This window comes from Zonotrichia albicollis, chromosome 21 (genome assembly GCF_047830755.1).
Source record: "Zonotrichia albicollis isolate bZonAlb1 chromosome 21, bZonAlb1.hap1, whole genome shotgun sequence".
Classification (NCBI taxonomy): Eukaryota; Metazoa; Chordata; class Aves; order Passeriformes; family Passerellidae; genus Zonotrichia; species Zonotrichia albicollis.
Window position 1 is genome coordinate 3,412,457 of NC_133839.1, and position 13,274 is coordinate 3,425,730.

A 13,274-nucleotide genomic window follows, 5' to 3' on the forward strand; every position below is an offset into this window, starting at 1 on the left:
GTCTCTTCTTGTCTGGTGTCAGGTAAATTAGAAATGAAAAAAAGGCCTCCTTTTCTACTTTAATTGTCAGCTTTTGTGTTGAAGTGTCCCCAGTGAGCTGGACAAGCCAGCTGTGGGCATGAGCCTGGATCACATTTCAGCACTGGACATCTGTGAATCCCATGGGAAAAGACCATTCCTCTGGCTATGGACACACCAAGAGGCTGAGAGGAGGGAGCAGCCCAGGCACTTCACCTTCCTGAGAAGAAATAATAAACTTTTCTTGGCCTGGGATGGACCTGAACTGCTGGAAAGGACCTTTGTGAATACAAAGCACATTAATCTTGTGTTTAATCTCCACAACACATTTTTATCTCCCTTTTCAGCACAGAAATTATTCCAGCTTCTGCGAGCCTTTAAACGAAGACAAATTCTTTCCCTGCTTTATTTTCTAACTCCACTTGATGTGCCTGGCTGAATCCCTTCTGTTTTCCTGCAGGTATTTGGGAACATTGCCTTAGATGATGAAACCTCCATTAATCGGCACAACAACTTCCGCACCTTCCTCCAAGCCCTGATGCTCCTGTTCAGGTAAGGGGAGGATAAAACACCCTCTGGTTTGTGTGTGAACAGCAAAAATATCTTTGTGCAGGTGCCAGTTGAGCTGCTCAGACTTGGGCATCCTATAAAATAGATATTTGTGTAAATTATCCACTCCTGCTTCCTCCTCCTCAGCACATCGGATTCAGCCCCTCCACAAAGTGTCACCCAGAGCTGTGACCCCCAAGGCAACTCAGGCAGAAGCTGAATATAGATCAGAACCCCACTGGTTTAACTGATTGATGTGTTTCCTGTCCTGAAACTTGGTTAAAATTTTTTTTTAAGTGAGAATTGCTTTAATTAGCAATTTTTGCATAACCAGAAGTCACCAGCTCCTACACCAACCCCACCTCTGCTTCAGAATTCAGGTGTTTCCCTCTGGGTTCGTCCTGCCTGGAAATGAAGCATTTTCAAGTTGAAAACCTTAAATCAATTAAAGAACAGATTTTCATTTTAAGACCTGGCAAAACAAGCCCTGCTCCAGCTTGGGGCAGTCTGGGGGAGATGTGCCTCATCCAGCTGTGGAGACCCCTCAGTGAACAGCAGCCCCTTCCAGGGCTCAGCTCCAAGGACTCTGTGGTGCTTGGTGCTGGATCCTTGCCTGGGAGTTTCTGTGAAGCCAGACAGAAATGGAATTAGCCCTCTCTAGCTCAGAATAACCACTGGATTCAGAACTCTGAATTTTAATAAAACTGGGACATTATTCAGCCTCGTGGTCCCTCACCAGCCCCACAGCAGAGGGAGTGAGGAGCAGAGGTAGCAGGATTGGGATGGGAGCTGGTTTCTGCACAATTCCCCACAAAGGGAATGGGCCTTTAGCACCCAGGCACCAGGGGGAAAATCTGCTGTAATTCAGAGTAGCCTGGAAGTTATTCCAGGTTAGATGGAGCACTGAGTTTCCCCAAAGTTTGTGAATAAAAGGTAAAATTCCTTTTTTCCCTTCAATGTTGAGGAGAAAAAAGGAATTTTGGGAAGCAGAAAATTTAGTGAAGCAGGAATTCAGAGTAAGTGCATGTGGAGAATCCCTGACTTCCAAGCCAAGGGTGCACTTCACAGGCACTGCTTTATTTTGAGGACAAACTCTCTGGGACTCCAAGGTTTTTCCTTTTGGCTCTTTCTCTCAATAGGAAAATAGGAAATAGGGAGGGAGGAGGAAACGGGTAAAGAACATCCAGGAGACTGTGATGAAAAAGAGACCCAAATCAAGCCAGCCTATGCAGGAATTTATCTGCCTGATAAAGGAAATAAGATATTCCAGTGGAAAAGCCTGGTTTCATTTCCCATCCTCTGCACTGGCTTTAGAGCCAGCACTAGGTTCAAAAGGCAACAATCTAAACTCTGTTTACTCAGATTTGTTTAAATCAATTTGGTTTTATTCTCCACAGAAGCAATAAAGCTTTTAGCCTACCTGAGCCTGTCTGGTTTCTTTTACCCCCCTGTAACAGAGGGAAATGTTCCTTCTTCTTTCTTTTTCATGAGTTGTTCCAACTCCGAGTGCAAATACAGTCTCTGCTCCTGGGCACAACCTTCCCCCTCATTAATTTGGTTAATTGGGTGCAGTATTATTGCAGGGTGGCTGTCATGGGGAGGGGTGGATAAACTCAGCCTCTGCTCTGGTGTTGCAGGAGCGCCACGGGGGAAGCCTGGCATGAGATCATGTTGTCCTGCTTGAGCAACAGAGCCTGTGACCCCCTCTCTGGCCTCACCAAAAAGGAATGTGGCAGTGATTTCGCCTATTTCTACTTTGTGTCCTTCATTTTCCTCTGTTCCTTCCTGGTAAGTCAGTCCTGACCCCACCCTCCTCATCCCTGTGCCTCCTCCTCATCCCTAATAATAATTTAGACACCACCAAGCCAAGTTAGCTAAACCCCATTTATCATCCTGCTGATAAAATCCCCAAAGAGATCATTCAGTCATTAAAGGGAAAGGGTTTATCTCTCTTCTCACAGGGGTTCTAACATTTGGAATTAAGCATTAATGGGGTTTGGCTTGATTTATACCGTCCCTTGGAAGAAGGGCAGTGGGACAATGTGTGAGTTCAGCAGCCTTTCCTGGGAGCATCACACTCATTTCATTGATCTGCTGAGGTGGGATCTGGGCTGGATCATGCTGGAGGCAGCACCAGTGATGGGGCTGTGGAAAAATGGGCAGGAGAGGAGGAGGCAGCAGTGGCATTCCCAGGGATCCAGGGCTGTGTTCCAAGAGTTTTTCCCTGGGGTGAGGCTGCTCCTTGTAGAAACATCCAGTTATGGGAATCATGCATGCTTCTCTACCAGGTTTTAATTTTTAAAATTCTATTCTCATTCCCATTCCCCTTCCTCTTTACCTTCCATTCTTCCCTTCCCATTTTCCTTCTCCTTTCCCCTTTTTTCCCTTCCCCCATCTCCTTTCTCTTCTTTCTCCCTTCTCTCTTCTCCTTTCTCCCTTTCCTTCTCTGTTCCTGCCTCTTCTCCTTTCCCTTCCTTTCCCCTTTCCCTTTCCCTCTCTTCCCCCTTTCTCATTTCCCTTCTCCTTTCTCTGCTCCCTTCTGTTTCCCTCTCTCTTCTCCTTTTCCTTCCTTTCTCCTTTCCCTTTTTCTCCCTTCCCCTTTCTCCTTTCCCCCTTCCCTTCTCTGCTCCCCTCTCCCTTCTTTCCCTTTTCCTCTCTTCCCCCTTTCTTCTTTCCCTTCTCCTTTCTCCCTTCCCTTCCCTTCCCTTCCCTTCCCTTCCCTTCCCTTCCCTTCCCTTCCCTTCCCTTCCCTTCCCTTCCCTTCCCTTCCCTTCCCTTCCCTTCCCTTCCCTTCCCTTCCCTTCCCCTTCCCCTTTCCCTTTCCCTTTCCCTCTCTTCCCTCTTTCTCCTTTTCCTCTCTTCCCCCTTTCTCCTTTCCCTTTTCCTTCCTCCCTTCTCTTCTCTGCTCCCCTCTCCCTTCTTTCCCATTCTCTCCTTCCCCATTCTCCTTTCCCTTCTCCTTTCTCCCCTCCCTTCTCTGTTACCGTTTCCCTACTTTCCATTTTCCTCTTTTCCCCTTTCTCCCTTCCCCTTCCCCTTGCCTTTTTCCTTTCCCTCCCTTTCCCTTTTTCCTTTCCCTTCTCTTTTCCCCCTTCCTTTCTCCTTTCGCTTTCTCCTTTCCCTTCTTCCTCCCTTCTCTTCTCCCCTCTCCCTTCTTTCCCATTTTCTCCTTCCCCATTCTCCTTTCTCTTCATCTTTCTCCCTTCCTTTCTCTGCTCCCCTCTTCCTTCCCCTTTCCTCCTCCCTCCCCTCCCATCCCACAGATGCTGAACCTGTTCGTGGCAGTGATCATGGACAATTTCGAGTACCTGACCCGGGACTCCTCCATCCTCGGCCCGCACCACCTGGACGAGTTCGTGCGGGTGTGGGCGGAGTACGACCCGGCAGCCTGGTACGTGCAGGGACAGAGGGACCGCGGGCTGGGACAGGGGGACAGCGGGGTTGGACAGAGGGACACCAGGATAGGGACAGAGAGACACTGGGCTGGGACCGGAGGACACCAGGATAGGGACAGAGGGACAAGACAGCAGGATAGGGACAGAAGGACACCGGGGTAGGGACAGAGGGGACACTGGGGTGGGACAGAGGGACAGCAGGGGACAGATGGACACCAGGATAGGGACAGAGGGACGCTGCAGCTGTAATGCTGCACCTGAGCACGCCCAGAGCCCGTTTAACAGCCCCAGGATTTGGGTACCACCGCTTTTAAATGCTGCGATTCCCTGAGACCTGGAGAGGAACAGAGCTGGTGTCACTGCAAGGGCGTTTCCTTCCCGCACAGCCAAGCCCTGCAAGCAAAGCACAGCCAAAAATGAACAGATTAAAGCCTCAGTTCCACCGAGCCCGCCTAAATGGCCCTGGAGAAAAGCGATTTAGCACTTCCAAAAGGAGCTTTTGGTTCCTGCATCCCATCCGGAGATGCAAATCCGCAAATCTCTGGCTGTTGGCAGCACTTGAGGGAGTGGGAGAGGTTCACACCTCATTTGTGCAGCGTTGTTTTAATTGAGATCCACCTTGGTGGTTTCCCAAATGCTGTGCAGACACCTCAGGCTGCATCTGAGTCAGGTCCTGCAGGCTCTGCTCCATCCTCCCACCCGCTCCCACAGGGAATGATGTGATGCTCCTCTGCCTTAGGGTGGTTTCCTGAATAAATGGGATTTTTTCAAACAGCCTTTCCTCATTAAACACAACATTTTCCTCCTGGAAGCCTCCTTGTAGTGACATCAAACTCTACGTGGGAATTTTGGCCTTTTCAGTAATATTTAGCTCTGGAGCTGCAGTAGAGGTTATAAGATGTGCAAAATGATCAGGTTAAAAGGAAATGGGCCAAAGTTTGGAAGTGTTTAATTCTTATAATTATTTCTCTGTTAAAATATTCCTGATTTATGAGTGGGTTAAAGGAGGGGATGGTTTTCTCACACTGGACAATGTTTATTTTTAAATTTTATTTTTTTCCAAGACACAGGGGACCTTCACACTGGGCTTAGGCAGTGGAACAGCAGCACAGAACCCAAATTAAGGATTTTTTCTTAAATTGAGGGAATGGCCCTGCCCAATGACCACTTCTAGAGCAGGACTGATTTAATAAATTGCTTTTCTGTACTGCTGCACCACTGCCCTGGTGATGGGGTTATTCCATTTCTGGATGCTCTGTCGCAGGTCCCGATAATTCCTTGATATTCTATTTGGGAATTTGCCTGTTGGGAGACTCCTTGTTAATTTAAAGCTCTGCTAATTTTGGATCCCTTTTTTCCTCCCTGTGAGTTCCTGTGCCATGAATCTCCTCTGGATTTGTGATGCCTCCAGCTCTTCCAGTCTTTCCTTTCTCTTTTGTTTCCCTTCAGCAGAGACAGAGGCAGGGAGTATTTGGATAATCAACATCTCAAACTCCCTGCTAGAATGCAATTAAACTACTTTCAAATCTCATTTCAAATGATTTGATGTAGCCTAACTTTAAATGGAAACTTGTTCCAAAAATCTGCATTTCTCTGAACTGTGAGGGATTTGAACTGCTCCAAGCCACCCCTACTACCAATCTGAATATTTACTCCGCACTTACTACCAGCTTGTAATCTCCAGGCAGATTTTCATCCCCATGAGGTCTGTGACACAGCAAATCCTTTGTGGGGATTTAGCAGGCACAAATAGCTTTTCTTTTTCCAATCCAATCCTCAATGAAAAAAATCTCAATGAAGCTGAAAACTCAGGAGTGCTCCTTAGAAAAACAGCCTTGGCTTTACATCCGTGGGAGGAGTAACACACCTGCAAGGGGGAAAATGGGATCAATGTGGATTTTTAATGTTTATATTCAGGAACTTTCCACCCAGAAGAGGCACCAGCAGTGAGTTTACAGGAAGATTTCTCGCTCTGTTAACTCTGAGTCACTCAGGGGCCAAACTTTCCACTCACAGAGCTGGTAATGCAGAAAATGTCACATACTAAGATGCTAATTCTGGTTTTTTGTTTTTATTTTTTTTTTCTAACCCTGTTTCCTTTTCACTCTGGTGGGAAGTTATTGAGTGTGAACAGTTCCACTGAAATCACATTTTCAGAAGTGGGACTAAAATCTCCACAAATCTGAAATCCTTTCACACTTTAAGGCAGAAGTGAGCTTTCAATAATTTTGATTGAAGACCTTTCTGATCTTAGAGGTCTTTTTCAACTCAACTGATTTTATTATTCGATTATTCCATGATTTGAACTGAATGTGGTCACTAGCTATCATTTCTCCCAAGGTCTCTTCTTGATTATCCCAAGGAAAATGGAATTACAGTGTTTATCCATTTTTCTTAGCTTGAGACCCCCAATGAAAGATACTCCACTACTGTTATATTTTTATTATATAGATAATATTTTAAACACAACTTAATGTGTATTTTACCCCTATTTCTGATATTACCATTGGTTTTGTTACAAAATCCAACTCCCTGGAAACTTTTCTAGGGAAAAACATTGAAATTGAAGTAAAAAAAGCAGCTAGGAGCTGTTTTTCCAGCTGTGCCACCTTCCCTAGGGGTGAGTATAGGAAAACTGCTGGATTTAGGGGTGACAAAAAGCCTTGAGCTCACAAGAAAAAAAGAGGGACTGAGAGAAATGGGGAGCACAGGGTGGTTTGGTGAGAGTTAATTAAGAAAGTAGGGAAAACAGGATTTAAGGATGAACAGGGAAAGAAAACACAATTGGATTTGTAGGAGCTTTTATTTGTTCAGCATATAGAAAGTGAGTTCTTTATCGGTTCTATTCCTCTCCCAGTGCCCACCCAGTGGGGATAGTGGTGATGCTGCTCTGGCCATCCCATTGCCATCAGCTGTCCCAGAGCACTCAGCAGGAGCTGCAGGTGCTCCCAAGGGGGCTCTGGGCTCTCTGGGATAACGGGATGCTGAGGAAAATCAGATTTAAACAAAAGGTTGTGGCTGCTCCATCCCTGGCAGTGCCCAAGGCCAGGCTGGAGGGGCTTGGAGAACCCTGGGATGGTGGAAGGTGTCCCTGCTATGGCACGGATGGGATGGACTTTAAGGTCCTTCCACCCCAAACCATTCTGGAATTCTCTGAACCGGGAAAAGGATCCCTGTTTGTCCTGATTTTGTGCCATGATCTCCCAAGGCAAAACATCTGTTGGTTTTCCAGCCTTCCTCAAACTCTTGGAGAGCTCAGGGAAGTGTTCAGCCATATTTGCGACCCCCCGATTTTCCAGAATCCTTCTAAAATTGTAAGGAAAGTGTAAACTTGGTGCTTCAATTAAACCCAAACCTTTTTAGACCCACAATTAGGCCTGGAGCCAAGACTTGCATGGTTCCATTTCCTCTCAAATTCACAGTTTGGACTTGATTGGAGAAGGCTTTGAATAGACCTTAATTCTTCACATCCTAAAAAGCAGCAACACTGAAAGAGTTCTCCCAAAACATTCCAGCCTTCTTTACAGAATGCACCAAAATAAATACAGAGAGGCCAAATGCCTTGGTTTGAAAAGCCAGGTATCTGCTAAGGAAGGCAGGAGCCTCCCTTGAAATGGAAAATGCAAACTCCCTCCCTCTGAATTACTATAAATTTGAAATTAAGTGGCTCTCAGGCAAAGATATGGGAATAGGAATAACAGTTCTTTGCTAGGAAAATTAAAAATACAAATGCAACAGTACAAATAAAACAAACCATTGAATACAACCTGTCCCCCTGTGTGTCAGGGCGGTGTCCCAGCCCCATCCATGGGGGCTCAGCCCTCCTGCAGTGCCAGCTGTGGCTCTGCTGCAGCACGGATCCTGCACAAGGGGGGAGTTTTCCTCTGCAGCTCCAGGGCTGCTGCAGATGGGCCTGGGCTCCCTCTGGCCATGCAGGGCAGCAGAAAGCTGCTCCTCTGGCAATGCAGGGGGCAAAGGCTGCTGTGCTGTGCCAGGCTCAGGTTGGATCCAGGTAGGAATGCTTGGCTCCTGCCCTGGGCGCAGCATCTCCCCATGGGATGCTGGAATGGGATCAGCCCTGCAGGGACACTCAGTGGCCATGGACAGCAGAGATCTCCTGGAGGGAGGGTTGGCTGGGGGAGAGAGAAAGAAACAACTGCCCATGGACAGCAGAGAACTGCCCCAGCTCTGACAGGTGGGAATTGAATACACACCCCCATTTCTAATCTAAGGCACCAAAGCATTCCAGTTTTCTTCAGAGGTAGTTTTGAAGTTCAGCTCTTCTCACCTACAAGCTGGTTATACAAAAAATTTAAAAAATATAATCCTGCTGTTTAATTAGCTGAAATTATTGTGGGAAGTTAATGAGACTGACCATAAAGCTTCCAGGAGGTGTCTGATTTCTCCTTCTCGTATTGAAAGTGGGATTTTCCCAGTGCCAATGCCCAGCAGGCTCTGGAGGTGACACTTTCTGCTCTCCCAGCAAATTCCTCATTGCCCAGGAAAGGCCCTGCTGGGGTTTTGTAGGAGGTGACAGTGGCAGGGAAAGGTTCCCAAGGTTTTAAAGCAGCTAATTTGAATCCTGGCAATAATCCATTGAAGAGCTGTAATAAAATCCCAGGAATAATGCATTAAAGAGGCTCTTTGTGGCCTGCAGGCTCTGGGTGTTGGGCAGCAGAGTCTGAAGGCTGATGCTCAGGATAGGGAATTAAAACATGAGTGGGAAAGGAAACCAAATGCTTGGGAAGCCTTCCACACAGCACTGAAGGTTTCCCAGAGGAAAATCCAAGGATATCAGGTTGGGTGAGCAGTTGGAAGTTCTCTGCGTGTGTTAAAGTGGCTCCTTCCTTTCCAGACTAACCTTTCTTTTCAGCGTGTTTTGCCCTTCCAGCTTGTCCTGTTTCCCTGTGGAAAAGCTGACTCTTCCCTGTTTGCCTGTGGAAAAGCTGATTCTTCCCTGTTTGCCTGTGGAAAAGCTGATTCCTGTTGGATTTTGCTGTCATAACCTCTGGTGTTTCCTTTCCAGTTGCCGCATTCATTATAAGGATATGTACAATTTGTTACGTGTAATTGCTCCACCCCTGGGCTTAGGAAAGAAGTGCCCTCATAGGGTGGCCTACAAGGTTTGGAATTTCAGAGATCCCTCCAGCATCTCTAGTCCTGGTTCTGTTTCTTTTTCTCCCCTCTTCCCTCCCCCGAGTGCAAATGCAACCAGTAGAGAACAGAAAGTGTAAAGTAACCAATCCCCTGCCTGAAAAAAGGAATGATTGACTGACTGCCTCCTTTCTCCTCCATGCATCCCTTCCCTGTCTCCTCCCACACCCCAGCTGGATGGGGACAGGCAGTTTTATGGGACAGGGAACCCTCCAGCTTCCATCCTGCCAGCTCCAGCTGGGAAGTCCTGGGGAAAATCATCCCAGCACTTCAATAAATTCCAGAGAGAAATGGCATCCCACGGTTTCCAGGGAGCAGCAACTTTGGTTTGGCTTTGTAGTGGTTTTTGATCAATTGTTGGGTGATCAATTTGCCCTTTCCTGAGCTGGAAAACCATTGGATCTAGGCAGAGATAAGGGACTGGGGATGAGTTTTCCATGGTGCCACAGCCAGAGATGGCCTGGGGGTCAAATGATGTCTCTAAGCTGTGGAGGACACCCAGGGAAAGCTCCTGCTCATGGCACAGGGGGAGTTCACTGTGCTTGGGAGGCCAAGTGGAGGATTTGGGACAGATCTTGCTGAGAAATCAGCATGGGATGGGCATCAGTGGGGACTCAGTGCAGGCAGGGAATTTCTTGGAAAACAGAAGATGAAAGAGAAGGCTGGAAGCAGCCAGCCCAGAGCTTCCTCTTCTTCTCCACTCCAGCCCAGGTGTTTCCAACACCTGAGTGAGGATTAAGAGCTCAGAAGCTCTGCTGAGGAAGAGGAGACCCCACACCCCAACCCAGGAGCAGGAAGGAGCCAGGGGAGGACATTGGCTCCAGTTTTGATTTTGTGTCTCTCAGCAGCCTCCAAATCAGCTCTGGGCTGGGAGAGCTGGGTGGGATTTTATCTGCACAGTTACCAGGGACAGGAATAGATGTTTTGGGCTGGGTGAGTTCTCTCCTCCACCTCCTCCATCAAAGCTTTACATAGGAACTGAGATGTGTGTCAGGGCACTGGGCTGCTGGGAAGGTTCCTGCTCAGAAAGAGGGGTTTAAATGGGTGCTCAGGTTTTCTTTGTTGGTATAGAGATGAGGACATTATCCTGCTTTACCAGGGATGAAACTCTAATTAATAACATCCCTGGGTCTCCTCAGATGCCAGGCAGCAGAGATTTGCACATTGTATAAGCAGTTGGGACAACAAAAGGAGATTGGCACAGTTCTGCTCCCAACAGGCACAAAAAAGGTGAAGCAGGAATTTCTTGCTGTTTTGCACCCCTTGTTTTTCAGGCCAGGATTTATCCATCAAGCTGAAGGGAGATGCTCTGAGCAATGGGCTGCTCTGATGGACTTTTCCCAAACCTCTGCAATTCCCATTTGAAGTTGGCTTGGTGAAAAACAAGCCCCCCCCAAAGTGAGGGAGGAGCAGGTTCTCCTCCCACCTCCTGCCAGGGCTGGGCTCTGCTTTTGCTGGAGCAGGAATTTGCAGAATCCCAGCCTCAGCTGGGAATGGGAGCAGTCCCGGTGCATCCCTCAACAATTCCCCCACGTTTGGCTCCTCCCTTGTCCCATCACCCAAACCCAAACCCAAAGTGCTGCTTCCTGGCAGGAAAGCTGGGCTGTGTTCCCCCAGCCCTGTCCCATAACTCTGCCCCCAGCTCTCCCTGGCATGGTGACCTGGCTGCTTTGGGGGGTGATGGGGGAGCCTTCATCCCCAGCCCACCAACAGCCAGCCAAACCCAGCCCTGCCACCCCTTCTCCCCCGGGGGACATCAAGCATTCCCTAGGGGCATCAAGGATTCCTCAGGGGCATCAAGGATTCCCCAGGGGCATCAATCATCCCCAGGGGACATCAATCATTCCCAGGGCCACCTCTGCAGGAGGAGGAGACGTTGGGCGCTGAAACAGCAATGGAAGTGGAGCCTCCTTTCTCCTGCCCCACCTCTTGAGTTTGGTTTTGTTTCCCGGAGAAATCTGATTAACCAGATCTCTGTTTTCTTGTCTGCTTCCCCTTCTCTCTCTCTCCCTTTTCATTTGCTCCATTGTGTTGCCTTTTCCCCCCACCCCTTCCCCGTTTCCCCCCGCCTCAATCCGATGGGATTTCTGTGTCCTGGTGCTTTTGCCTCCATCCCTGTGGTGCCAGCGGGCGCATCAGTTACACAGACATGTATGAGATGCTGAGACACATGTCCCCACCTCTAGGCCTTGGGAAGAAATGCCCAGCTCGTGTTGCCTATAAGGTAGAAAACCTCCCCAGGAACTCCTGCCCAACCACCAGCTTTCTGTGCCGTGACTCAAGTGGGGTTTCTGTGGCATTGGTGTTGTTCTTCTGGACTTTTCTGGTGCTTTCTCTGCTTTCCAAGCAAGATTTTGGATCTTCTGATTTTTTTTTCTTTTTAATTTTTATGTATTTTTATATATATATATATATAATTTTTTGGGGGATAACTTTTTTCCTGGTCTTTTAAACTGGCACATCAGTTTGTCTTTCTAAGTATGTCTCTGCTCTTTCTGTCAGTGTTTCTCTCTCTTTTCTCTCATTCTCCTCCCATTTAGGTTAATTTGGGGAGGGACAATGCTAATGAGGAAATTACCCCCCATTAGATCCCCATTTTTCTTCCTAGGGCTCTTTGTCTCACTAATCCTCCAGTAGAATGTTGTTTTTGTCTCCTCTTAATTAGACTGGAGTAATTAGAGTAGGCAGTACTGTAGGAGTGAGCAAGCAATTAAACACAGACAACACCAGAAGGGCTCCTTAAACGCCCTCGTGGAAAAAATGACTTTAACAGAAAACATTTAGGACAGGGAGGTGGAGAAATCACTCCAGCTTATTGCTGATTTGGCAAAACTTTTTAATTGAGCCACCAGAATGAATTCTATCCCAAAGGCTGCTGCCTGGCTGGAAATTCAGATGGAAATGGAGCAGTAAAGGCCAGGCTGGCCTCCCAACAACTCTCAGGGTGCTTGGAGACTTCCATTTCCAGGGGGATTCCTTGGAAGTTTCACCACTGAACCTCATAGTTTAGAGGGAGAGGTTGCTCAGAGCCATTTATCACTGGTGTGGTTGAGGATCCACCAAACCCAGCAGGATGTTCTGGGTGCTGGTGGCACTCCAGCCACCCCCAAACCCCAAAACTCAACCCAAAGGATCCACAACCCAACAGCCCCTCCTGTACTGAGGGATTTTTCACTGAGACCAAACCCAAGATTTTTGTGAAGAGGCTCAAGCCAACCCTGGGGCTGATTTATTCAGGCAAGAAGAAATTCAGATAAATCTTCCTACAAGATCCTTCCAGGATTTAAAATAAAATGAAAATGAAACATAACCTTAAATCTTTCCAGTGAGGTGGCTTTGCTGTATTTGATTTGTTTCTGGCCACCATAACTGAGCTTGAGGAACCCAACTAGATCCAAATTCCAGGTCTCAGCTATTTTAGACACCAATTATCCCCAGAAATCCAAGGATTTGCCACGTGTGAGTTTCCATTGGTTTAGGAGAGCTGTGTCCTGCTGAAAGGAGGTGTTTGCAGGTGGGCAACCAGATCCGCTCTGCAGCTGTACCACAAAGGATAAAACTAGTTTTTTCCCCGTAAATATTGTAGAACTCAAAAAGGAAGAAAACAAAAGGGGATAAGGAGATCATGTGTTAAAACTGGCATTTAAAGTAAGATTTGGGCTGGTTTTCATAGCAGACTTTGTGCCCAGAGGCATTTCTTCAGCCTGAGAATTTCCTGATATCTCCTTTAATTTGTCTGTCCGTACAGAACAAACCCACAGAACCAGGGTAAATAGGAATGGCTTCTTTTTATAACCCAGACTCCTGATTTTTTAAAGACATCATTAATTTTTCCCCATTTCAGAAGAAACCTCTGGATTGTGTCTGTGTGTCACAAGCACAGGCAGAGATGGGTTCAAACAGCTCCAGTCTGGGTGAACTTTGGATTTCTCTGAGTTTGGAGATGATCACATTCATTTCCCCCTTATCAAAGAGCCCTGAACTACAAAATACTGATTTAAGACAAGATCAGGATTTCCCCCATGGATTAAAGCTGCACTTGGGGCTGATCTCTCACCCAGTTATTGCTGATAAAATTAACCCCTCATGAGCCAGGACTGGTTTTTGCTCCTTCCCTCCTCCATTTCTCCATGAGCACGTCCATGGGTTGGTGCTGGG

At 47.3% G+C, this 13,274-nt stretch overlaps 1 protein-coding gene across 12 annotated transcripts in view; it reads left to right on the top strand.

The window, feature by feature from the left end:
- CACNA1B (calcium voltage-gated channel subunit alpha1 B) overlaps nucleotides 1-13,274 on the top strand; it is a 316,045-nt gene that overhangs the window by 278,075 nt on the left and 24,696 nt on the right. For all 12 annotated transcript variants that reach the window (XM_074556297.1, XM_074556286.1, XM_074556287.1 and 9 more), the window contains 4 exons: nucleotides 479-570; nucleotides 2,205-2,355; nucleotides 3,831-3,958; nucleotides 11,244-11,340. In XM_074556297.1, the coding sequence (XP_074412398.1) occupies nucleotides 479-570; nucleotides 2,205-2,355; nucleotides 3,831-3,958; nucleotides 11,244-11,340 (468 nt within the window). The remainder of the gene's footprint in view (nucleotides 1-478; nucleotides 571-2,204; nucleotides 2,356-3,830; nucleotides 3,959-11,243; nucleotides 11,341-13,274) is intronic.